The 27,014-nt window shown below is 44.3% G+C and overlaps 1 protein-coding gene across 2 annotated transcripts; it reads left to right on the top strand.

Moving 5' to 3' along the window:
* Nucleotides 1–7,621: 7,621 nt before the first annotated feature.
* LOC137301138 (uncharacterized) lies at nt 7,622–26,616 on the top strand. 2 transcript variants are annotated; one of them, XM_067970576.1, is made up of 7 exons: nt 7,622–7,733; nt 19,037–19,173; nt 20,512–20,662; nt 22,022–22,075; nt 23,120–23,259; nt 25,829–25,982; nt 26,461–26,616. In XM_067970576.1, the coding sequence occupies exons 2-7, from the start codon at nt 19,048–19,050 to the stop codon at nt 26,484–26,486; spliced, it is 651 nt and encodes a 216-aa protein (XP_067826677.1). In that variant the 5' UTR covers nt 7,622–7,733; nt 19,037–19,047; the 3' UTR covers nt 26,487–26,616. The 2 variants fall into 2 exon arrangements, with proteins under 2 accessions (XP_067826677.1, XP_067826678.1); XM_067970577.1 differs by lacking the exon at nt 7,622–7,733 and adding an exon at nt 7,829–7,923.
* Nucleotides 26,617–27,014: the final 398 nt, after the last annotated feature.

Consider the following 27,014-nt stretch of genomic DNA (forward strand, 5'->3'; position numbering starts at 1 on the left):
AGTACAAAAGCAAGGAAGTCATGATGATGAAACACTGTTTCAACCACAACTGGAATATTGTGTCCCGTTCTGGGCACTGCACTTTAGGAAAGATGTGAAGGCCTTAGAGAGGGTGCAGAAAAGATTTACTAGCATGATTTCAGGGATGAGAGACTTTAGTTACGTGGATAGACTGGAGAAGCTGGGATTGTTCTCCTTGGAACAGAGAAGGTTGAGAGGAGATTTGATAGAGGTATTTAAAATCATGAAGGGTCTAGACAGTATAAATAGAGAGAAACTGTTCCCATTGGCAGAAGGGTCAAGAACCAGAGGATATAGATTTAAGTTGATTGGCAAAAGAACCAAAGGTGACATGAGGAAAAATGATTTTACACAGCAAGTGGTTAGGATCTGGAATGTATTGCCAGGGCGGGTGGTAGAGGCAGATTCAATTGTGGCCTTCAAAAGAGAACTGGATAAGTAATTGAAAGAAAAAAATTTGCAAGGCTACGGGGATAGGGCAGGGGAGTGGGACTAGCTGGATTGCTCTTGCAGAGAGCCGGCATGGACTCGACAGACCGAATGACCTCCTTATGGGCTGTAACTTTTCTATGATTCGATGATTTTCCTGTTACTTACAAATGGAAAATGTAACATTCAATTGTCCTTTCTATATTTTTTTAAACAAATAACTTTAAAAAAAATTCTTGGGAAACTGGGGGAAAAAAAAGGATGATCTGCCGTTAACCGAATATGTTCTGAACAGCTGGTGTCCTTCCCCACCTTGTGGTGCTTTATTGGTATTGCAGTGCTTTCTCCTGAACCTGGGAATGACTTGCTCTTGTTTTTCGGTACATGGGTTGGCACAATAATAATGTGCAGCCACAGGCAATTGTAACAAGGACAGGAGGCCCACAAACTTGATTACAGTGGTTGTCTGGAACACAGAAAAACTGGTCAGGTCACCATTGCCACTCCATTTTCACGTTCCATTAATTGATCAAATAGGAAATAAGGGAGACATTCAAGCCCTGGAGACAGTGCAGGGAAGGATTGTGAGGCTGATCCACCGTGTCAGAGGGATTGAGTTATGAGCAAAACTTAGAGAAACGCCAACGCTTCTGTCTTGAAAGGAGGCAAATGAGAGGGGACCTTACAGAGGTATGTAGGATAGATAATCTGGAGAAGGTCAATCTCAGAGGTATATAGAGGATAATTGAATGGCAACGGGAAGGAAAGTGGCAAGTACCAAGTTAGTGTAGTCAGCAGATTGACAACAGAGCCAGTTGGTTCAGCTAGCTGATCTCAGCCACCTTGCCCACTTTGATGTAATTGTGCAATTTTGCTCTGCAGGTATTGAGGTATAATATTATAGTGGGTTGGGAAAGGAGTGGGGCGAGAAGCAACTCCTTACATTGTGGCTGACGTGTCTCTTTATGGTGCAACTATGGCTCTTACTTTGGCCAATTGACGAATTCTTCGAGAGAGATGTCATCTTCAGGTGTTCTCTGCTCTTGGCTGTGTTCTGCCCATTGGGTGTTTGACGCTATCCCATGGTGACAGTGGTATTCTTCTCGGATATGACAACATAAGTTCAGTGAACGTCTTGGACGTGGATTTCATTAATTATGTGAGGCCAATATTGTAAATCATGTAGAATAAAATAAGCCACTTAATCAGATAGATCTGACTAGATTTAATCTCCTCCTGCTTGTTATATGTAAGACAGGATGCCTTACCTTTTGGCAGATAACAGCAAATAATTGGTGCAATGGGTGACTTTTGCAAAATTGCCTCCTTCATTTTTACAAACTATTTCACATAATCACCCAGCCCATTCTCACTGATCTCCTCTTTAATGGTTTCCTTTCTGCGGCCATTTTCGCATTACTGCCAGCAAAAAGGAAGCCTGGCTGACAACGATCAAGTGGTTTGTTCCCTGTTCTGTTGATTCCTTTGCATAAATTCATCTAAAGTTTGTTTGGATGGATCAACATCTCACCACATGCCAGAATGATAAACCTTGAGCTGGTGCCAAGAGGTGCTAATTCTTGCCAGGCTGCAGTTCTACATTTGCTGGTTGTGCTTTGGTACCTTGTCCAAGGGGCCATTCTTTACACGTGAGCCTTGACAGTGAGTGTCAGTAAGGTATTCAACATTGTGGAAGGGATATCATAGTTGAGCCTGATCCTATCCTCACTCAATCTCCACACATTGCACATCCAGCAGAAATTGCTGGTTAGCAGTCAGGATCAGGACATTTGTCCAATTTTCCTCACTAACCTCCTGTAATTGAAACCAACAAAAGCACCCTAACTTGGCTGAGATCAGGGATCAAACCTGGTCTCAGTTGTATGTTGTCTTGTGGTTTCCTGTGAGCACAGCAGGCGTCCAAGTGTCACTGCCTTTATTACAGGTGGGAGGGAGGGCAGAGAGTGAACTGCTATACTGGTAGTGTATCACAATGTTACTAACACTTGTGGTTTTCCTATTAATTTTTTTAGATTTTTCACTAATATGCTGATACTTGGGCGTCAGCCTTGACTCTCACCGTGAATCAGAAGGCTCCAGTGACTTGAGCATACAATCTAGGTTGACATACCCAGTGGAAGTGCTGCAGTGTCAGAGGTTCCGTCTTTTGGATGAGATGTTAAACTGAGGCTCTCAGGTTTATGTAAAAGATCCCCTGGCTTGGACTTAGAATTTCCTGAAGAGGGAATGGCAAAATCCAGAAGCTGAGAAGCTTGCAATGGGGAGGCAGGGCTGAGGTCAGTGGTGGGAGTACAAGGATTGGTCCCGAGTAACCACATAAGTGATAATACCTTAACATCACATGGTTATGATGGACCAATGAGATACCAAATGGAACTGACAACTCAGTGTTTTTCATATGGGTGTTTTGTAGCAATATATTAAGGCGACTGACTTACAGTGATTGAATCAGGCAAATTGTGATTTTATTACTCAGCATTATGCGATTATTAATGGCATTTTGGGGTTTGAATTGCATGACTGTCCATGTTTTGTGAAAATTGCACATCCGCAGCCTTGTTTATGTTTGATTAGCTATGTATTAATATTTTTTCCTTCAGCACAGAAAGATGTTAGAATGTTCCAGGATGAAGGTAAGTAGGAGGTTTGTAGTAGTATTGAGGAGTAGGGGAGAGGGGGGATGTTTTGTCGTTTGATAAGCCATAGGTGTGGGAGGACCAGAGCATTGTTGGGGACATAGGATGTGGGAGGAGTGGTGGGGGGTGGGGGGTTATTGCTTGGTCTGGAAGCAGTAGCTGGAGATTTCCAAAGTGTGGGAGTAGAGGGAAAGGTATGTTAGGTGTCTGGAATTGTGAGGGGTGATACTGTTGCACGGCAGTGGTGGGAGGGTGATCTTGGGGTGTAGGAGCATTAGGAAGGATAGTCACTGGGTGTGGGAGCATTGGGAGTAGTGTCTAGGGGTGTGATAGTGGGGGGAGGGTGCTCATGAGGCCTGGGGGTGTGAGAAACATGGGGCCTGGAAGGACTGGGACAGGAGTCCCAGGGCCTGGTAGCGTTGGTCAGGAGTGAGGAGCTGCTGGGGCATTGTGTGTGGGTTGTGGAATATGGGAGTAGTGAGTTGGGGGTGTTTGGATGTGGGAGCACTGGCAGTGATTTCTGATAATCTGGGAGCACTGGAGAAGAGGGTCGCTTTGTGTGGGACTACTGGAAGTGAGTGTTCAAGTTTGAGACTGTTAGTAGGGGGGGGCTCTTTTCCTGAAATCTGGGAGCAGGAGAGTGGTCCTAGGATGCGAGAGTATTGTGGAAAGGCCCAAGGGGCTGAGAGGGATTTTATAGTCCGGAAATATGGAGGAAGGGGAAGGAGCAGGCTCTGGGAAGGAGCCTGGAATATATCTGTGTTGGAGGGCGGATAGTGTCTAGCAGTATGATTGAGGGGTGCAGGGGATGTTGTAAGTCTTCGTCTGTTGTCCATCTTTCCTCCTCTTCTACCCACCCCCCTCCTGCAGAGGTTTGAAATAGATGAGAAAGACGGTTTCCCAGCACTGAGATGGGAACCAGCTCTTAGTTGTTCAAAGAGTTGAAATAAGCAAAGCAAAAATATCAAAGACATTTTCAGTCAAAACAAAGTAGATTGGTAATGCTGATTTAGTAAGTTTACTAATATTAAACTTATACTGCATTTGCTGACAGTTGGCAAATATTATATAAGTGCACTAAGCACTTTAAACAATGAAGAAATGACTCTCAGTCCAGTAAACAAAAGCTGTTTATGGCCAGAAAGGAAGATTTGCCAAATGACCCAGGAACCGACTTTAAGTTCATTTAAATCAGAGCGATCTGGGGGTATATGTGCACAAATTGTTGAAAGTGGCAGGGCAGGTTGAGAAAGCAGTTAAAAAAGGATATGGGATCGTGGGCTTTATAAATCGAGGCATAGAGTACAAAAGCAAGGAAGTCATGATGAACCTTTATAAAACACTGGTTCAATCACAACTGGAGTATTGTGTCCAGTTCTGGACACCACACTTCAGGAAAGATGTGAAGGCCTTAGAGAGGGTGCAGAAGAGATTTACTAGAATGATTCCAGGGATGAGAGACTTTAGTTACGTGGATAGACTGGAGAAGCTGGGGTTGTTCTCCTTGGAACAGGGGTGGTTGCGAGGAGATTTGATAGAGGTATTTAAAATCATGAAGGGTCTAGATAGAGAGAAACTGTTCCCATTGGCGGAAGGGTCAAGAACCAGAAGACAAAGATTCAAGGTGACTGGCAAAAGAACCAAAGGTGACATGAGAAAAAACATTTTTTGCAGCGAGTGGTTAGTATCTGGAATGCACTGCCAAGGGGGTGAGGTGGAGGCAGATTCAATCATGGCTTTCAAAAGGGAACAGGAAAGGAAAAAAAATTGCAGGGCTACGGGGATAGGATGGGGGAGTGGGACTAGTTGGATTGCTCTTGCATAGAGCCATCATGGACTCGGTGGCCGAATGGCCTCCTTATGTGCTGTAACCTTTCTATGATTCTAAGACCAGGGAAGTTCTCCCAGTATCCTAGTCAACAACATTTATCCACAATCAACATCACTAGAAGAAATTATCCAGTCATTTATCTCATTGCTGTTTGTGGGACCTTGCTGTGTGAAAATAATTGCCATGTTTTCTTACATTACAACAGTGACTACATTTCAAAAATACTTCATTGGCTGTGATGTGCTTTGTGGTGTCCTGAAGTTGTGAAAGGCACTTTATAAATGCAAGTTCTTTCTTATTTATAGCTATGGGTGTGACTTATAAATCTAAGAAGGTTGTGTTAAAATGGCTTTCTGGCCTTCATGATCATGATCTTCTGGAATATTTTGTTCATTTTTGGCATCCATATTGCAGGAAAGATGTGATTACAGGAGGGAGTCCAGAGTAAAACCACAAGGCTCATTCCTAAGCTTACAGGTCTGAGTTACAAGGAAAGATCGTCCACCCTGGGGACCTTGCTGTCTGGAGATGAGGAGGATGGCGGGTGGGGGGGGGGACTTCATAGACATCTTTAGGATTTCCACATGTATGGAGAATTTGGATCCATAAAAGTTCTTCCGTCAGGCACAGGATTAGAGGAGTAGGGGATACGGTTTAAAGTTAAAGGCATCAAAAGAAGGAAGGAAATTTAGGCAACATTTTATTTAGTCAGAGGGTAATAGAATTATGGAATAGATTACTGGCAGGGATGGGGGAACAGAATACCATGGCAGAGTTTATAAAAAGACTGGATTAATTCCTATTATGAAAGGGGATACAAGATGATTAGCTCCAGAATCATGGTCAGGAAACTGATGGGTGGTTTGGAAGGGCAGACAAGATATTGCCCAAAACATAACTCTGCTACTACGATACATAGGAATAGAAGGGAGGGAAAGCATTTTTTTTACTCCCTCCCTTATATCCCTGGTGAATTGAACACATGAATGCAGCGATGGAGAGAGTGCAGAGAAGATTTACAAGAATGTTGCCAGGGCTTGAAAATTGCAACTATGAGGAGTGATTGGATAGGCTGGGGTTGTTTTCCTTGGAGCAGAGGAGGCTGAGGGGAGACTTGATTGAGGTGTACAAAATTATGAGGGGCTTAGATAGAGTAGACAGGAAGTACCTGTTTCCCCTAGCGGAGAGTTCAAGAACTAGAGGATATAGATTTAAGCTGACTGGCGGAAGGATTAGAGGGGACATGAGGAAAATCTTTTTTACCCAGAGGGTGGTGGGTGTATGGAATTCGCTGCCCGAATTGGTGGTGGAGGCAAGGACTCTCAACTCTTTTAAAAAGTACCTGGACCTGCACCTAAAGTGCTGTAAGCTGCAGGGCTACGGACCGGGTGCTGTGTCCTAGGCCCAACCATCTTCAGCTGCTTCATCAATGACCTTCCCTCTATCATAAGGTCAGAAATGGGGATGTTCGCTGATGATTGCACAGTGTTCAGTTCCATTCGCAACCCCTCAAATAATGAAGCAGTCCGAGCCCGCATGCAGCAAGACCTGGACGACATCCAGGCTTGGGCTCATAAGTGGCAAGTAACATTCGCGCCAAACAAGTGCCAGGCAATGACCATCTCCAACAAGAGAGAGTCTAACCACCTCCCCTTGACATTCAACGGCATTACCATCGCTGAAACCCCCACCATCAACATCTTGGGGGTCACCATTGACAAGAAACCTAACTGGACCAGCCATATAAATACTGTGGCTACAAGAGCAGGTCAGAGGCTGGGTATTCTGCGGCGAGTGACTCACCACCTGACTCCCCAAAGCCTTTCCACCATCTACAAGGCACAGTCAGGAGTGTGATGGAATACTCTCCACTTGCATGGATGAGTGCAGCTCCAACAACACTCAAGAAGCTCGACACCATCCAGGACAAAGCAGCCCGCTTGATTAGCACCCCATCCACCACCCTAAACATTCACTCCCTTCACCACCGGCACACTGTGGCTGCAGTGTGCACCATCCACAGGATGCATTGCAGCAACTCGCCAAGGCTTCTTCGACAGCACCTCCCAAACCCACGACCTCTTCCACCTAGAAGGACAAGGGCAGCAGGCACATGGGAACAACACCACCTGCACGTTCCCCTCCAAGTCACACACCATCCCAACTTGGAAATATATCGCCGTTCCTTCATTGTCGCTGGGTCGAAATCCTGGAACTCCCTTCCTAACAGCACTGTGGGAGAACCTTCACCACACGGACTGCAGCGGTTCAAGAAGGCGGCTCACCACCACCTTCTCAAGCGCAATTAGGGATGGGCAATAAATTCCGGCCTTGCCAGCGACGCCCACATCCCATGAACGAATACAAAAAAAAAGGTGAGATTAGAATGGGCACCTGGTTGTTTTTTGAGCCTGCGTGGACACGATGGGCCAAATGGCCCCCTTCTGTGCTGTATCCTTTCTATGGTTCTAACAAATGTCATGATGTGTTCAGGGCACTGTGCCAATTTCATTAAATGATGCAATCAATGTTTAAGCAATACATTTTTGTGATCCCGTCACATTTTTTGATGCAGACTGTAATTACATTGCAGCCTTTAGAAAACAAAACAAATCTGCGGATCTGGCCCTGAATGGGCCTCGCTACAGGAAATGACGTCAGAGATTATTCCTTCAGATTGAAGTAAAAGTTTTTCAGACCGTCTTAATAACAGGAAGCAGCTGAAAAGAGCACCGGACTCGCAACACTAAAGGCCCAGACTCGAAGGCCTGCCGACACTCATAGCGGAACTACAGGTAAGAGCAGCTACAGGCAGGAGATAGTGCAGGACTCCCGGAACATTACTAAAGGCTCAGACTCGAAGGCCTGCCGACACTCATAGCGGAGCTACAGGCAGGAGCAGATCCAGGAGATAGTGCAGGACTCTCGGAACATTACTAAAGGGCCAGACTCGAAGGCCTGCCGACACTCATAGCGGAGCTACAGGCAGGAGCAGATCCAGGAGAAAGTGCACGACTCGGAGCATTACTAAAGGGCCAGGCTTGAAGGCCTACCTACACTCTCACTCTCTCTCTCTGGACGGACCTACAGGCTTCATCCCAGCAGAAAGGCAATCGGTGAAAAACAAGGAGTGGGACGTCACAGGACAGCAGAAATTGGGAAAAATTGAATTAAAAGCTAGAAGCGTAAAACTGCTCAGTAAAATTAAAAACTTAAACTACTTAACTAGAGTAATAAAACCAAAAATAACTGTATTTAAGGCTTAATTTGTTTTTGCTTGGTTTAAGTTAATCTAATAAATTAAGGCGTGGCAGGGCGCTTGAGCAGCAGCTGGCGTCACTGCAGTGCATCCGCCAGGCTGAGAGTTTCGTGGATAGCACGTTTCAGGAGGTGGTCACCCTGCAGATTAAGACAGTGCAGGCAGAGAGGGACTGGGTGACCGCCAGACAGACAAGGAGGACCAGGCAGGTAGTGCAGGAGTCCCCTGAGGGCATCTCACTCTCCAACCAGTATTCAGTTCTGGGTACTGGTGGGGGAGAGGGCTCCTCTGGGGAGTGCAGCCAGAGTGAAGATCAGAGCACCATGGGTGGCTCGGCTGTACAGGGGGGAGGAGAAAGGTCGAGAGAGCAATTGTGATAGGGGATTCTATCGTTAGGGGAGCAGACAGGCTTTTCTGCAGCCGCAGACGTGATTCCAAGTTGGTATGTTGCCTCCCTGGTGCCAGGGTCATGGATGTCACTGAGCGGCTGCAGGACATTCTGAAGGGGGAGGGTGAATAACCAGAGGTCGTGGGAAATATCTGTGCCAACGACGTAGGTAAAAAGAGGGATGAGGTCTTGCAAGCAGAATATAAGGAGTTAGGAAATAAGTTAAAAAGCAGGACCTCAAAGGTAGTTATCTCAGGATTACTCCCAGTGCCACGTGCGAGTGAGTACAGGAAGAGGAGAATAGATCAGATGAATGTGTGGCTGGAGGGTTGGTGCAGGAGGGAGGGATTTAGATTCCTGAGGAATTGGGACCGATTCTGGGGAAGGTGGGACCTGTACAAGCCGGACGGGTTGCACCTCAACAGATCCAGGACTAATATCCTTGCAGGGGGGTTTGCTACTGCTGTTGGGGAGGGTTTAAACTAGAGTGGCAGGGGGATGGGAACCTGAGTGGGGAGTCAAGAGAGTAAAGTTGAGAGAAGCAAGAGAGGGGAGGACCCAGGGGAAATTTACAATACAATAGTAAAAATAGTTGTTCAAGAAGAAGTGAAAGAGAAAAGTGTAGAGCAGCAGAAAGAGAGTGTACTTTAGGCACTACAGATAAAGTGAAAACTAGAAAAAGTAAAGCGATTAACCCAGCATCAAAGCTGAAGGTCAGGCTAGGGTGTGTGGCCCAACTAAGTGTTCTATATACAAACGCACGGAGTATAAGGAATAAATTAAATGAACTGCAGGCACAAGTTCAAATTGGAGGCTATGATATGATAGCTATTACTGAGACATGGCTGTAGGATGGTCAAGATTGGGAACTAAATATATCAGGTTATAACGTCTACAGGAGAGATAGGGAAAATGGAAGAGGGAGAGGAGTAGCCTTAGTGATTAGAGATGAAATCACGTCAATGATAAAGGAGGATATAACGAGAGGTAAGCAGCCAACAGAGACCTTATGGGTTGAATTGAGAAATAGGAAAGGATCTAAGACTATAGTGGGAATTGTGTATAGGACACCTGGCAGCAGCTCTGAAGTGCTAGATTGTATAAATGCAGAGATTAGACAAGCGTGTAACAAAGGCATAGTGGTCTTAATGGAGGACTTTAACCTTCACATAGATTGGGAAAAGCAGACTAGCAACTGTCAGAAAGGTAGTGAATTTCTTGAGGTGTCCGGGATAATTTTCTACAGCAGCATATCCTAGAGGCAACAAGGGGGCAAGCCATACTAGATTTAGTAATGAGTAATGAACCAGATTTAGTTAACAGCTTAACTGTGCGTGAACATCTATCCAATAGCGATCATAACATGATCGAGTTCAATGTGTTTTTGAAAGGGAAAAAAGTGAATCAGCTGCTAAGATTCTAGACTTGGGTAAGGCCGACTTCAATGGGATGAGACAGAGACTGTCCACAGTAAACTGGGCAAATCTGTTAATGGGTAAAACGACTGATGATCAGTGGGAAATGTTTAAAGAAACATTTAACGTGATATAGAACCGGTTTATACCCCGAGGGGCAAGAACTCTACTTGCCAAAAAAAACAGCCATGGACAACTAAGGAGGTAAGGGACGGTATAAGACATAAGGAAAGGGCATACAAAAAGGGAAAACATGGCACAGATCCTGGCGAATGGGAAAGATACAAAGATCAACAAAGGGTCACAAAACAGATAGTAAGAGCTACAAAAAGAGAGTATGAAAAGAAACTTGCAAGGGATATCAAAACCAATACGAAGAACTTTTATAGTTATATTAGGAAAAAGAGAGTGGTCAGGAGCAGTGTTGGCCCCTTAAAAACTGAAAGTGGGGATATTATCATTGACAATGGGGAAATGGCGAACATGTTGAATAATTACTTTGCGTCAGTATTTACAGTAGAAAAAGAGCATAGCATGCCAGAAATCCCAAGAAAACTAATATTGAATCGGGGACAGGGACTCGATAAAATTAACATAAGTAAAGCAACAGTAATGAAGAAAATAATAGCACTAAAGAGTGACAAATCCCAGGACCAGATGGTTTCCATCCCAGGGTTTTAAAGGAAGTAGGTGAGCACATTGCAGATGCCCTAACTATAATCTTTCAAAGTTCTCTAGATTCAGGAACTGTCCCTCTAGATTGGAAAATTGCACATGTCACTCCGCTTTTTAAGAAAGGAGAGAGAGGGAAACCGGGGAATTATAGACCAGTTAGCCTAACATCTGTTGTGGGGAAATTGCTGGAGTCTATAATTAAGGATAGGGTGACTGAATACCTCAAAAATTTTCAGTTAATCAGAGAGAGCCAGCATGGATTTGTGAAAGGTAGGTCGTGCCTGACAAACCTGATTGAATTTTTTGAAGAGGTGACTAAAGTAGTGGACAGGGGAATGTCAATGGATGTTATTTATATGGACTTCCAGAAGGCATTTGATAAAGTCCCACATAAGAGACTGTTAGCTAAGACAGAAGCCCGTGGAATCGAGGGAAAAGTATGGACTTGGTTAGGAAGTTGGCTGAGCGAAAGGCGACAGAGAGTAGGGATAATGGGTAGGTACTCACAGTGGCAGGATGTGACTAGTGGAGACCCGCAGGGATCTGTCTTGGGGCCTCAAATATTCACAATATTTATTAACGACTTAGATGAAGACATAGAAAGTCTCATATCTAAGTTTGCTGATGACACAAAGATTGGTGGCATTGTAAGCAGTGTAGATGAAAACATAAAATTACAAAGGGATATTGATAGATTAGGTGAATGGGCAAAACTGTGGCAAATGGAATTCAATGTAGACAAATGTGAGGTCATCCACTTTGGATCAAGAAAGGATAGAACAGGGTACTTTCTAAATGGTAAAAAGTTAAAAACTGTGGATGTCCAAAGGGACTTAAGGATTCAGGTACATAGATCATTGAAGTGTCATGAACAGGTGCAGAAAATAAACAATAAGGCTATTGGAATGCTGGCCTTTATATCTAGAGGACTAGAGTACAAGGGGGCAGAAGTTATGCTGCAGCTATACAAAACCCTGGTTAGACCGCACCTGGAGTATTGTGAGCAGTTCTGGGCACTGCACCTTTGAAAGGACATATTGGCCTTGGAGGGAGTGCAGCGTAGGTTTACTAGAATGATACCCGGACTTCAAGGGTTAAGTTATGAGGAGAGATTACACAAATTGGGATTGTATTTTTTTATCCGTTCATGGCATGTGGACGTTGCTGGCGAGGCCGGCATTTATTGCCCATCCCTAATTGCCCTTGAGAAGGTGGTGGTGAGCCAACTTCTTGAACCGCTGCAGTCCGTGTGGTGAAGGTTCTCCCACAGTGCTGTTAGGAAGGGAGTTCCAGGATTTTGACCCAGCGACGATGAAGGAACGGCAATATATTTCCAAGTTGGGATGGTGTGTGACTTGGAGGGGAACGTGCAGGTGGTGTTGTTCCCATGTGCCTGCTGCTGTTGTCCTTCTAGGTGGTAGAGGTCGCGGGTTTTGGAGGTGCTGTTGAAGAAGCCTTGGCGAGTTGCTGCAGTGCATCCTGTGGATGGTACACACTGCAGCCACAGTGCGCCGGTGGTGGAAGGGGTGCCAATCAGGCAGGCTGCTTTGTCCTGGATGGAGTCGAGCTTCTTGAGTGTTGTTGGAGCTGCACTCATCCAAGCAAGTGGAGAGTATTCCATCACACTCCCGACTTGTGCCTTGTAGATACTGGAAAGGCTTTGGGGAGTCAGGAGGTGAGTCACTCACCGCAAAATATCCAGCCTCTGACCTGCTCTTGTAGCCACAGTATTTATATGGCTGGTCCAGTTAAGTTTCTTGTCAATGGTGACCCCCAGGATGTTGATGGTGGGGGATTTGGCGATGGTAATGCTGTTGAATGTCAAGGGGAGGTGGTTAGACTCTCCCTTGTTGGAGATGGTCATTGCCTGGCACTTGTCTGGCGCGAATGTTACTTGCCACTTATGAGCCCAAGCCTGGATGTTGTGCAGGTCTTGCTGCATGCGGGCTCGGACTGCTTCATTATTTGAGTGGTTGCGAATGCAACTGAACACTGTGCAATCATCAGCAAACATCCGCATTTCTGACCTTATGATGGAGGGAAGGTCATTGATGAAGCAGCTGAAGATGGTTGGGCCTAGGTCACTGCCCTGAGGAACTCCTGCAGCAATGCCCTGGGGCTGAGATGATTGGCATCCAACAACCACTACCATCTTCCTTTGTGCTAGGTATGACTCCAGCCACTGGAGAGTTTTCCCCCTGATTCCCATTGACTTTAATTTTACTAGGGCTCCTTGGTGCCAGACTCTGTCAAATGCTGCCTTGATGTCAAGGGCAGTCACTCTCACCTCACCTCTGGAATTCAGCTCTTTTGTTCATGCTGTAATGAGGTCTGGAGCAGAGTGGTCCTGGCGGAACCCAAACTGAGCATCGGTGTGCAGGTTATTGGTGAGTAAGTGCCGCTTGATAGCACTGTCGACAACACCTTCCATCACTTTGCTGATGATTGAGAGTAGACTGATGGGGCGGTAATTGGCCGGATTGGATTTGTCCTGCTTTTTGTGGAGAGGACAAATCTGGGCAATTTTCCACATTGTTGGGTAGATGCCAGTGTTGTAGCTGTACTGGAACAGTTTGGCTAGGGGCGCAGCTAGTTCTGGAGCACAAGTCTTCAGCACTACAGCTGGGATGTTGTCGGGGCCCATAACCTTTGCTGTATCCAGTGCACTCAGCCGTTTCTTGATATCACGTGGAGTGAATCGAATTGCCTGAAGACTGGCTTCTGTGATGGTGGGGATATCGGGAGGAGGCCAAGATGGATCATCCACTCGGCACTTCTGGCTGAAGATGGTTGCAAACGCTTCAGTCTTGTTTATTGCACTCACGTGATGGACTCCACCATCATTGAGGATGGGGATGTTTACAGAGCCTCCTCCTCCTGTTAGTTGTTTAATTGTCCACCACCATCCATGACTGGATGTGGCAGGACTGCAGTGCTTTGATCCGATCCATTGGTTGTGGAATCACTTAGCTGTGTCTATAGCATGTTGCTTCCGCTGTTTAGCATGCATGTAGTCCTGAGTTGTAGCTTCACCAGGTTGGCACCTCATTTTTAGGTACTCCTGGTGCTGCTCCTGGCATGCTCTTCTATACTTCTCATTGAACCAGGGTTGATCCCCTGGCTTGTTGGTAATGGTAGAGTGAGGAATATGCCTGGCCATGAGGTTACAGATTGTGCTGGAATACAATTCTGCTGCTGCTGATGGCCCACAGCACCTCATGGATGCCCAGTTTTGAGCTGCTAGATCGGTTCTGAATCTATCCCATTTAGCACGGTGGTAGTGCCACACAACACGTTGGATGGTGTCCTCAGTGCGAAGAAGGGACTTCATCTCCACGAGGACTGTGCGGTGGTCACTCCTACCAATACTGTCATGGACAGATGCATTTGCGACAGGTAGATTGGTGAGGACCAGGTTAAGTAAATTTTCCCTCGTGTTGGTTCGCTCACCACCTGCCGCAGGCCGAATCTGGCGGCTATGTCCTTCAGGACTCGGCCAGCTCGGTCAGTCGTGGTGCTACCGAGCCACTCTTGGTGATGGACATTGAAGTCCCCCACCCAGAGTACATTCTGTGCCCTTGCTACCCTCAGTGCTTCCTCCAAGTGGTGCTCAACATGGAGGAGGACTGATTCATCAGCTGAGGGAGGGCGGTAGGTGGTAATCAGCAGGAGGTTTCCTTGCCCATGTTTGACCTAATGCGATGAGATTTCATGGGGTCCAGAGTCAATGTTGAGGACTCCCAGGGCCACTCCCTCCTGACTGTATACCACTGTACCGCCACCTCTGGTGGGTCTGTCCTGCTGGTGGGACAGGACATACCCAGGGATGGTGATGGAAGAGTCTGGGATGTTGGCTGAAAGGTATGATTCTGTGAGTATGGCTATGTCAGGCTATTGCTTGACTAGTCTGTGGGAGTGCTCTCCCAATTTTGGCACAAGTCCCCAGATGTTAGTGAGGAGAACTTTGCAGGGTCGACTGGGCTTGGTTTGCCTTTGTCGTATCCGGTGCCTAGTGGTCTGATGCCGGGTGGTCCGTCCGATTTTATTCTTATTGTGACTTTTTTTATCGAGATTTTACAACTGAGTGGCTTGCTAGGCCATTTCAGAGGGCAATTAAGAATCAACCACATTGCTGTGGGTCTAGAGTCACATATAGGCCAGACTGGGTAAGGACAGCAGGTTTCCTTCCCTAAAGGACATTAGTGAACCAGATGGGTTCTTTAGAGTTTCGAAGGTTAAGGGGTGATCTGATCGAAGTTGATAAGATATTAAGGGGGACAGATAGGGTGGATAGAGAGAAACTATTTCCGCTGGTTGGGGATTCTAGGAGTAGGGGGCATAGTCTAAAAATTAGAGCCAGACCTTTCAAGAGTGAGATTAGAAAACATTTCTACACACAAAGGGTGGTAGAAGTTTGGAACTCTCTTCTGCAAACGGCAATTGATACTAGCTCAATTGCTAAATTTAAATCTGAGATAGATAGCTTTTTGCCAACCAAAGGTATTAAGGGATATGGGCCAAAGGCAGGTATATGGAGTTAGATCACAGATCAGCCATGATCTTATCAAATGGCGGAGCGGGCTCGAGGGGCTGAATGGCCTACTCCTGTTCCTATGTTCCAATGATTTCTAGGAAGCGTCTTTGTTTACAAGTTTTGAGAACTGAATTTAAACAAGAGTGTTATTGCACTTTAGACAGTAAGGAGCGAGTATCTGCTGGTTTTGATTTGTGTGTATTTTGGACATGCTGTGAAATGTTCCGGGACCTCTCCATACCTGACTATATCATAGTTTGGTAGAGCACAGAAGGAGGCCAGTGTTTTATAAAGGTTTAGCATAACTTCCATGCTTTTGTACACTATGTCTATATTAATAGAGCCCAGGATCCCAAATGCTTTTTTAACAGCCTTCTCAACTTGTCCTGCCACCTTCAAAGATTTGTATACATACACCCCTAGGTCTCTCTGTTCCTGTGCTCCCTTTCAAATTGTACCATTTAGTTTATATTGCCCCTCCTCATTCTTCCTACCAAAATGTATCACTTCACACTTCTCTGCGTTAAATTTCATCTGCCATATGTCTGCCCATTTCACCAGTTTGTTTATGTCCTCCTGAAGTCTGTTACTATCCTCCGCATTGTTTACTACATTTCTGAATTTCATGTCATCTGCAAACTTTGAAATTATACCCAAGTCCAGGTTATTAATATATATCAAAAAGAGCAGTGGTCCTAATACTGACCCCTGGGGAACACGACTATATACTTCTGTCCAGTCTGAAAAACAACCGTTCACCACTGCTCTCTGCTTTCTGTCCCTTAGCCAATTTTGTATCCATGTTGCTACTGTCCCTTTAATCCCATGGGCTTTAATTTTGCTAACAAGTCTATTATGTGGTACTTTATCAAATGCCTTTTGAAAATTCATTTACACAACATCAACTGCACTACCCTCATCAACCGTCTCCGTTACTTCATCGAAGAACTCAATCAAGTTAGTCAAACACGATTTTCCTTTAACAAATCGTGCTGACTTTCATTTATTAGCCCATACTTTTCCAAGTGCCAATTAATTTTTATCCCGGATTATTGTCTCTAAAAGTTTCCCCACCACCGACGCTAGGATGACTAGTCAATAATTGCTGGGTTTATCCCTCTCCCCTTTTTTGAACAGAGGTGTAACATTTTCAGTCCTCCAGTCCTCTGGCACCACTCCCATGTCTAAGGAGGATTGGAAGATTGTGGCCAGAGCCTCTGCAATTTCCACCCTTACTTCCCTCAGTAACCTGGGATGCATCCCATCTGGACTGGGTGACTTTTCTATTTTGAGTACTACCAACCTTTTAAGTATCTCCTCTTTATTTTTATCCTCTCCAATATCGCTACTACCCCCTCCTTTACTGCTACATTGGCAGCATCCTCTTCTCTAATGAAGACTATTTATTTATTACTGTAGCCATACCCTCTGCCTCCACAAGAAGATCTCCTTTTTTGTCCCTAATTGGCCCCATTCTTCCTTTCACTACCCTTCTACTATTTGTGTTTTTAAAAGACTTTTGGGTTCCCTTTTATGTTAGCCACTAATCTATTCTCATACTCGCTTTTTGCCCCTCTTATTTCCTTTCTTAGATCTCCTCTGTACTTTCTGTATTCAGCTTGGTTCTCTAATATATTATGAATCTTACATTTATCATAAGCCTCTTCTTTGTTTTTCATTTTAATTTCAATATCTTTAATCATCCAGGGAGCTCTAGCTTTGGATACCTTTCCTTTCCCCCTCATGGGAATGTGTCTACACTGGACCCAAACCATCTCCTTCTTGAAGGCCTCCCATTGTTGAATTACTATTTTGCCTAACAATTTCTGATTCCTATCCACCTGGGCAAGATCCCTTTTCAACTCGCTAAAATTAGCCCTCCTCCAGTTAAGTATTTTTATGTGTGATTGTTCCTTGTCTTTTTCATAACTATTCTAAATCTGATGATATTGTGATCACTGTTCCCCAAATGCTCCCCCACTGAAACATACTCCACTTGCCCCACTTCATTCCCCAGAACTGGATCCAGCATTGCTCTCTTCCTCATTGGGCTGGAAACACACTGATCAAGAAAGTTCTCTTGTACACATTTCAGGAATTCCTCCCCCTCTTTGCCCTTTACACTGTTACTATCCCAGTCTATATTGGGATAATTGAAGTCCCCCATTATCAGTACTCTATAGTTTGTTAACTAGAAACGTTTATTTGTCCTTCTAGTATTCAAGGTACAACACTGGATTTTTTAATGTATATTTATTGAGAAATCTAAGTGAGAACCTACTGCTCAGAGAAACACTGAGGGTTGAAAAGACTAGGAGAAAAGATGAGATACACCTGCAAGCAGTGGTTAGGTGATGCCAAGATTGGGTCATTAAAGCCTGTAGATTGTGGGAGGAAGGGAATAACAGCAATCTATGCTCATAGAGCACCTTTAATGTATAGGAACTCACAGAGTACTTCACAAGTGGGATCGAGCACTGAGCAGGAGTTGGGAGAAGAGTTAGGGGAGAATTAGTTGATTAGGTCGAGGTTTTTGAGGGTGAGGACAGATGTTGCAAGACAAAGGGATTAAGGAAAAGAATTCCAGAGAGCAGGGGAGTGACAACTAAAGGCCCTGCCACCAATGGTGACATGGGGAAGGTGGGACACGCATAGTAGGACAGTTAGAAGAGCAGGTGTGGAAGGCTGTGTTGTGATAGAGGGCTGGAGAGGGTAGAGGATGTAGATCGGAATGAGGCCATGCAGGGGTTTTAAACAAAGACGCGGTTGGCAAGGTTGGGGTTGATGGGGGTGAAGGTGAGCAGGATTTAGTACAGAATGGGATGCAGGCGGCAGAGATCGGGACAAACTGGAGTTTGTGGAGAGTGGTGCTCTGGAGGCCAATGAGGATTGTGTTGGAGAAGTCGAGTTTGGAAATGACAGAGACACAGATAAGAAACTCGGCACCGAAGGAAGTGAGGTAGGGATGGAGATTGTTAAATTTTGCAGCTGGAGATAGGCAACCTTGGTGGTGGACTGGGTGCCCATTATCTAAAAGAAGAATCAGGATACTGTAACATTTTGAGACTTTTGACTGGAAGGGTTTTTATTGTAATTGGTGTAATGATATTGCTATAAAGGTTAGATTCATCTTATAAAGGGTAATTTGTTGTAGATACAGCATATTTTTTGACTTAACATTAAAAAGTCTGTAATCACTGGACAATGGGTGAAGGCCTGAGTAATTGGAAGTATTAATGGGCTCTCACTGTCTCAGCTGAGGTAGGAAAGTGTACAACCTATAACAGAGGAATACATGACCAGTTAGCTTAGGGTGAGCTAGCTTGAAATGTGAGTTTCTACCTAGAAAGGTAACAGGAATGCATTGTTTATTATTTTTATAATACCAAGAGGTAGGGAGTTGATTAATCTTGCTGCGAAGATTGTAGTCTGTGCAACAATATAATTCATGTAAACTAAACCAGTTATTTGGTTTACAATCATGCCTTGTCTCACTGAAGTGCTTTTCAAACTGCCTTCTGTCAAGACCAGAGAATGCAGATAGCAGTATGTGCAAGATCATTGTACCTAGCACATGCAACAAGGGGCCTACGTTAGGAGCCTCAGGTAGTAAAGGTACATTCTTGATCATTGAGGATATGAGGTCCACTCACAGGAGTGACCACTTACACTGAGCCTGAGAGAATATTTATAATGGATATTTTCTCTTTTTCTCTTTCCTTGTTTCCAGGTTATTGGAAGATGCAGCAATTGACCCCTTCATTTCCTAAACATTCTTACATTCATAGCTCCATGACTTTGCCTATGTTTTTAATATTTTTTTAAAGGAACCTCAGCTATGGAAGACTTTCAAATGGACCGGCTGTATTTAACCAACAGAAATGGGATGTCTGACACTGACCTGGAAGCTGTGGTGAATGAACTCTACCAAAACAAGATGATAAATGAAATTGAAATTAGCAAGGTAAAGACTCCCCACTCTCTCTCTCTCACTCTCTCTCTCTTTCTCTCTCTGCTATATAACTTCCAATGAAGAGATAGGACCAGAACTGAACTATAGACTCTTCATGCTGAAGTGGGGGACTAGAAAGAGAGACTCTTCCAAATGGGAAATGAGTGAAGGTTTGGATGGTAGTGCTCTCCACCCAGAATGGTAGTGTAACAAAAATGTGCATTTAGAAATTTAATTCAGTCATAGTGCATAAAAGGTTAAAAACCAGCCTCACTCACAAAATCATATCCCCACTAAACTTGATACCTTGTTGCAAATAATTAGTCAGTTTGCCAAAGAAGTTGTCTGTGGGAGGGGTCAAACCATTCAATTCAAATATAAACATCTTTAGAGATGTGTTCAAATATGTGTTTGATTGTTAGTTTAAAAGAAAATTTAACAGATAGTTATTTGGTCCCGGTCACTTTCTTGAAGATAATATCAGCTTGCCTTTTTCAAATCAGTGAGTCTGTCTGTAGCCTTTGAAGAGAAATAGGCCAGATAGCTTCCATAAATGTCGAAAAGAACCACGGCATAAGAACAATACATATATAATAATTTTGTACAAAGAAGATCACATGTTTAAAATCAGTAACTAAAATAAACTGAAGAGGGTTCTCGGTTTGTTCTGTGGACATGCAACAAATTTATCTAGATAACTGGAGGTGAAAATACTTTCTCTGGGATATAGGGAGCTGGGGCTCAAATACAATAACAGTCTAAAAAACGGGACAGAATTCTGCCCGAGAGAGTTGGGGAGATGGGAGGAATCCCATCCATCCTTTGAATGAGACGTTAAACCGAGGCCCCGTCCGCCCTCCCAGGTGCATGTAAAGGATCCCATGGCACTATTTTGATGAAGAGCGGGGGAGTTCTCCCGATGTCCCAGTCAATATTTATCCCTCAACCAACATCACTAAAACATATTATCTAGTCATTATCACGTTGCTGCTTGTGAGACCTTGCTGTTCTTGTATAGAGAGTTTGAATACGTCACCATGTCACTTGTGTAGCTTGTCATCTTGAAAATGGTACACAGCTCTGATTCATCTCACCCTCACTCCCAAAGAAAGGTTTCCAAGCAGTTATTTGAAGATCGCACCCTCTGAATGTAAAGTTAATTACAGGAATAGAGGACATGAGTATAAAATTGTCAAACCTCAAGTAAAGTTTGAAGATTGTTTTCCTATAGAATATTAAGTGTATAGGTATATAGGATCAAATTAATTCTTGCTTTGTCAATTGTTAATGATTTTCCCTTAATTGCTTGACTCGGTTGCTGGCTGGTTTACTTGCTTGGTTCTTTCACAGTATAGGAATAACCAAAAGACACTCATTTCCCGTGTCAGTACTTTCTTGGATAATATTGAAAAGAAGGGACCAATTGTCATTGAATTCTTTTATCATGCATTTAAAACGCTAAACAAGCCTGCCTATGATCAGCTTCCATCCAAACAGAAAGGTAAGAAGACTGAAGGGGTTACATTATTAGAGGGGGTGGGGGGGGGGAGATCAGAATGATATGAACAACTGGTTCCATGTACTATGAGATACCAGTGGTGGATTCAGGGATTATGGGTTCAAAGATAGTGAAGACTAGAGTTGATTGCATGAAAATGAGCATTGATTAAGAATTTTCCTGGTTAGTCGTAATGGACATATAGAACTGTAAGCCACTACATGATGTGGCGCAGGCTAACACTCTCTGCTGTGTTACTGATGTTCAGATAACACGGACACATTCCCATTAATTTTTGCTCCTCCAATTTCCGCTCCTCCCAGGTGTCGATGCAATCTGGGGTACAATTCCACATGTGTGAGCTTAGACAGTGAGAAACCATCCCATCCAGTCATGATCCCGTCTTCATCCAATGCCCACACTTGTTGCTCTTTCTAGCAGGAGTCACTGGAGTGGGAACCCAGGCTGATTTTTCCTTTCTAGTTGTATCTGAGTTGCCTCATCTTGTGCTTTTGCTGCAGTGTCTGAGATCAGCTAACAGACCACAGACCAGAGGTTAAATTTGGGATCTTCTTGCTCGGTAATACTGAGATCAGGAAAAATTTATCCAAGAGCTTTGCCTCAACAGATGGTTGGTGAGTCAATGATGGGTTAAATGTCTCCGATTTTGTATAATTTTATGACTCAAACCTCAGCTGTAGTATTTTTTGTAGGAGTTTCAGCACACCATGTCGGTCTGAACCGAGTGGTATTTGTCCTACCTCTGAGTCGGCAAGTTGTGGGTTCAAACCCCACTCCAGGGACTTGAGTAAATAATCTGGGCTGATCGTCAGTGCAGTATTAAGGTAATGTTAAAGAAAGAAGAAAGAACTTGCATTTCTATAGCACCTTTCATGACCTCAGGACATCCAAAAGCACTTTACAGGTAATGAAGTACTTTTGAAGTGTAGTCACTGTTGCATTGTAGGAATGTGTTGCATTGTTGGAGGTGCCGTCTTTCAGATCAAACTTTAAATCAAGGCCCTATTTTGAAGTGCAGGAGAGTTCTCCTGTTGTCCTGGCCAACAAGTATACCTTAAGACAACATATTATCTAATCATTTATCTCATTGCTGTTTGTGGGATCTTGCTCTGTGCAAATTGGCTGCTGTGTTTGCCTAAACACCAACAGTGTCTACACTTCAAAAGTATTTCATTGGCTGTGAAGCACTTTGGGATGTCCTGAGGAAGTGAACGGCGCTATATAAATGTAAGTTCTTCCTTTTCTTTCACAAATCAATGATATAGCTATGCTTTATTTTATGAAATTTAATCTCTACCGGTTTTTTCAATCATTGATTCCTGTATCTTGTGGTATTTTTAGGGTGTGTGACTGATGGACCACCTGCACTTTTAGCCCTGCCCTCAGAACCTGAAGGTACATTTCCAAGACATGGGTGACATCATGTTTACTTCAAAAAAACAAAGCAGTCAGTCTGCTGATATCACTGACTTAGTAACAGAAAATAGCTTATTATATCATCAGTTCAGAACCAGGCCTCACTTTAATCCTCCCTCATGTACCTCCCCATAAAATTAACTAATCCAGCTTCTCCTTGTCTTTTCAACCATTCCTCTGCATTCTTGCTGTGCCGAAATCAAGACTCACTATCGCCTCCCACTCTAATTCAATCCTTCCCAAGGTCTCAAAAATGTGGAACTTCTTACCTGCCTCACTCTTCCCAATCTGTTACAATTTACTAGACTTTCAAACTCAAGCTTGGCCTTGACCAAACCACTACGGACCGATTCATCTTGTCTTCTCTTCTGCTGTTGTTAAGGCTGGTGGTGTCCCCCATAAAGGATCCTATCCCTTCACCTAGGCTTCTTGGTAAATGCATTAAAAAAATAGTCTTACCTGGAGGGCACATGGGAAGGTTCGAGCAAGTCTGAGATTCAGGATGGCGTTAGTTTGTTTTCCTCGTTGTACTGCATCTAGGTCAACACTCCAGTAGAGGACTGGGCAGGTGTCATCGGAGGTGCCATCTTTCGGATGAGATATTAAACTACGGTTCCCCTGCCAGGTTGATGTACGTTAAAGATTCCAAGGCATTATCTGAAGAAGAGCAGGGAATTCCCCCACCATCTTGGCCAACATTCCTCCCTCATGTACCTCCCCATAAAATTAACTAGTCGTCTATCTCATTACTGTCTGTGAAATCTTGCTGTTCATAAAATGGCTGCTGCATTTGCCTGTATAAAAATATTCACGGTATTTCAAGTTAATTCATTATTTGTGAAGTGCTTTGGAACATTCTGGAGAAACAGGAATGCAAATCTGTTCTTATGTAGTCATTTGTGTGGGGGAATGTTTTGTCCTATTAATACACTTCCTCTCTTTACGGTTTAATGTAGAGTAATAATATTACACCACCAAAATTAACACATCCTTAAATTGTGAACATTCTGGTTTTGCCCACAGGGTCTGAGGTGTATGTGAAAAAGCTGAATGATGATTTTGTGTACCTCTCCAATAAGGGTACACTTAGTGATGTTACTCTGCAACTACTTGTTGAAGCTTTAGCCAATCAGCAGGTCTTCAACCCAGCAGAAAAGGAAAAGGTGAGAATTATTGCTCCTTGATTTTTGTTCTATTTTAAAAATTGAAGCCACTTCATGAACAACAGGGGATCTGGTTACCTGAATGTCCCCAACTCAGAAATCCATTTGGAGCCATCCTCAGTGGGGATTGGAATGTCAATTTTGAGGAATGGCTCAGCCTGTTGGACTCGTTCTCTTTTTGAGGTTGAAATTTAAGATTATAAAGGGGGATCAACACCATTCATCCAGTCAAATAGCTCATTATGATGAAGGGTTCAAATAGGGGACACGAGCAGAAAAAAATATTAGACACAAAGTGGCTGTGGAATAAATTAGAAAGAACTTACAAGGAAGGAAGGAGCTTGCATTTATAAAACGCCTTTCACGTCCTTTTTTTAAATTCGTTCATGGGACGTGGGCGTCACTGGCGAGGCCGGCATTTATTGCCCATCCCTAGTTGCCCTTGAGAAGGTGGTGGTGAGCCGCCTTCTTGAACCGCTGCAGTCCGTGTGGTGAAGGTTCTCCCACAGTGCTGTTAGGAAGGGAGTTCCAGGATTTTGACCCAGCGACGATGAATGAACGGTGATATATTTCCAAGTCGGGATGGTGTGTGACTTGGAGGGGAACGTGCAGGTGGTGTTGTTCCCATGTGCCTGCTGCCCTTGTCCTTCTAGTTGGTAGAGGTCGCGGGTTTGGGATGTCCACAGGACATCCATAAGCACTTCACAGTGTGATCACTGTTGTTCTATAATCAACGTGGCAGTCATTATACGCACAGCAAGGTCCCACAAACAACAATGAAATAAATCCAATAAATTACTTTTGAAGTGCAGTCACTTATTATTTACACATAGCTACCAGGGGAAGGCCACTGAAACTGATGGTGTCAATAAGTTCAAGAGATAATTAGATGTGTTTCTGGAGAGAGAAGAGATTGAGGGATGTGGTAAGAAGGTAGGTGGGTGGGGATGATCTATCCAAAGGACCTGTTGGGCCAAATGGCCTTTTCCTGTTCCTAAAATCGTTTTATGTTCTTACATGCCATTCCTGCTCGCTGTATCCTCGTTGTTGAAATTAAGATTCATTGAATCATATGCTGCTCTCATTCTTGGTTGGGGTTCCTCCCCCTCCTCCCCTTCATCCTACAATCTACGGGTCTTTAAAGCCCAGGCTTGGCAGCATCTAACCATTGCTTCTTAACCTACCTCATCTTCTCTCCTATTCCTCCTGATGTTCTTGGCTCTTCACTGTTTCCACTAGCCGGATGGTCGATAACCAGAGGACACAGAGTTGTTATGATCTAAAATGTACTATCTGAAAGGGTGATGGAAGCAGATTCAATAGTAACTTACAAAAGGGAATTGGATGTTTGAAAAGGAAAAATTTGCAGGGCTATGGGGAAAGAGCAGGGATAGCTCTTTCAAAGAGCCGGCACAGGCACAATGGGCTGAATGGCCTCCTTCAGTGCTGTATGATGTTATGGTTCACCCAGGTTTCTCAAATTTATAAAAAATAGAGTAATTGAATGAGTTCCAGGATTGTTGGCTAGTACTCTATCCCTTGGACACAGATGCACATTTAACCATGTGAACCACAGCTGTTGTAGGATACAATGGGCCTTGGAAAGGCCCTGGAGTTGTCCCTTGGTACCCAATGCATGTTCTTTAGATCTCTACAATGGGGAGACCAAAAGCAGATTAGGTGACCACTTTGCCAAGTGCCTCCATTCTGTGCACAAGTGTGATCCTGACTAGCTGCCACTTCAATTTCCCGTTCCACCTACTCTCTGTTTTTAACCTTCTACAGTGTTCCATTGAAACTCTATGTAAGCAGGAACTGCCTCTTATCTTTCTCCTGGACACTCCGCAGCCCTCTGGCCTGAACATTGAACTTGATAACTTCAGACCTTAACGATCGCCTCCATTTTCTTTACAGTAGGGGGTACTGCTGATGTGGGAAGGGTCTGTCACCATCTAGGGGGAGGGAGGTGGGTTGATGCTTAGGATGAAGACCCCTAGAACACAGTATTGGCGGGGGATCTGTATGCTTAGTGTTGGCCTGCTTTCCTTCCGTTTACAAGGCTCGCAGACCCCACAGATACTTCCTGTTGTGTTTCTTTTCTTTCACCCCTTTGTTCTATTAAAATGCTTGTTCATCTTTCACTTTCTCAGTTCTGATGAAGGGTTGTGTGCCTGAAATGTTAACTTACCGTTCTCTTCACAGATGCTGACTGACTTGCTGTGTGTTTCCAGCAATTTTCTGTTTTGATTTTCTCCAGGTCTTTTCTGTGCTCTCAGTGATTCGTCCAGTTGTATTACCACAGATTATACAGCAAAATATTGTAGCTATTAAAACTACTAGCCCAGGGCCTCTCTGACAGGCATCGAAAGACAATTAGCTTCTATACCTAGCTTGGCATAACAGCCTCGGGCTGGACCGTTTCTTCCAATTGCTGTGTTACAGTATCTGACTGGGAGGTTACTGAGAGGCTACATCTCGATGACTTAATAGGGTACCCCAAAAATAGCCAGGGTTTTCCTCAGTAACAGTGATGTATTTTTAATGGGCTGTTGTTCCTGTGTATTGACAGCACTTGAAAAGGAATGAGGAACTGCACAGATGCATAACTGATTTTTTAATGGACGTGAAAAGCAAAGGGTGGCGTCCGTGCGCTCTTTTCTATGAAGCTCTCGCTGAGCATTGTATGGACCTCTACACATCCCTCCCGAGTTCAAGAAAAGAGGGTAAAAAAAAAGCAACTTTTTTCTTAATTTTGTGAATTTTCACTCCTTTCCCTACCCCGGTCCCTTGCTGGACAATAGGTTCCATTTGGCACCATTGGCCCGCCGTACCTCAAACAAGCGACTGTTATTCATGTAAGTTCAGACAGCTGGCTATTCGACTGCAGCAGGGTACCACAGCTGGGCCCAACCCTGGCCTCGCCCAACAGCATCTCTCATGCACCTCCAGCAGAGGTCACTGGATCGTGGACAGGAGCACGATAGGAGCTTCTCCCCCTCCCTATTCCAGGGGAACTGAGACAAACAGTCCTGCAACTGTCCTGAGATCAGTGAACTCACTTCAGATTAGGGATTGGACTGACACCTTCCCTGGTCTGTGTGGCTCAGCTGCTCACTGCCTTAAGCAGCTGAGCCCTTGGTTGTGACCTTCCTCATCTCGGTAGAACGCATCGCTGAAATCTTTCTCTTTTTCTATCCTTAGGTGATGAGCCAATGCAGCTACGCTGAGAGAGAAAAGCAAGTGGCCAAACCCGACTGTACTTCCAGTAATTTTTAACAATGTGATGAATTTTAAAGTTGCAATGTTATCACTTAATAGTGTATGGTAGCATGAAATAAAACGTGGAATTAAAAAATACTAGTGTCAGTAATGGTGGCCATGAAACTACCGGATTGTTGTAAAAACCCATCTGGTTCACTAATGTCCTTTAGGGAAGGAAACCTGCCGTCCTTACCCGGTCTGGCCTATATGTGACTCCAGACCCACAGCAATGTGGTTGATTCTTAATTGCCCTCTGAAATGGCCTAGCAAGCCACTCAGTTGTAAAATCTCGCTTAAAAAAAAGGCATAATAAGAATAAAACCGGACGGACCACCCGGCATCAGACCACTAGGCACCGGATACGACAAAGGCAAACCAAGCCCAGTCGACCCTGCAAAGTTCTCCTCACTAACATCTGGGGACTTGTGCCAAAATTGGGAGAGCTGTCCCACAGACTAGTCAAGCAACAGCCTGACATAGCCATACTCACAGAA

Source organism: Heptranchias perlo, chromosome 32, assembly GCF_035084215.1.
Source record: "Heptranchias perlo isolate sHepPer1 chromosome 32, sHepPer1.hap1, whole genome shotgun sequence".
In the NCBI taxonomy this organism is placed as follows: Eukaryota; Metazoa; Chordata; class Chondrichthyes; order Hexanchiformes; family Hexanchidae; genus Heptranchias; species Heptranchias perlo.

What these genes read in the sequence shown, in the direction of transcription:
- LOC137301138 (XM_067970576.1), top strand. Translation starts at nt 19,048, where the DNA reads ATGGAAGACTTTCAAATGGACCGGCTGTATTTAACCAACAGAAATGGG. An exon ending in CCTGCCCTCAGAACCTGAAG is followed by an intron (nt 22,076 to 23,119) that starts GTACATTTCCAA and finishes TTTTGCCCACAG; the next exon opens with GGTCTGAGGTGTATGTGAAA. An exon ending in CCCGAGTTCAAGAAAAGAGG is followed by an intron (nt 25,983 to 26,460) that starts GTAAAAAAAAAG and finishes TTCTATCCTTAG; the next exon opens with GTGATGAGCCAATGCAGCTA.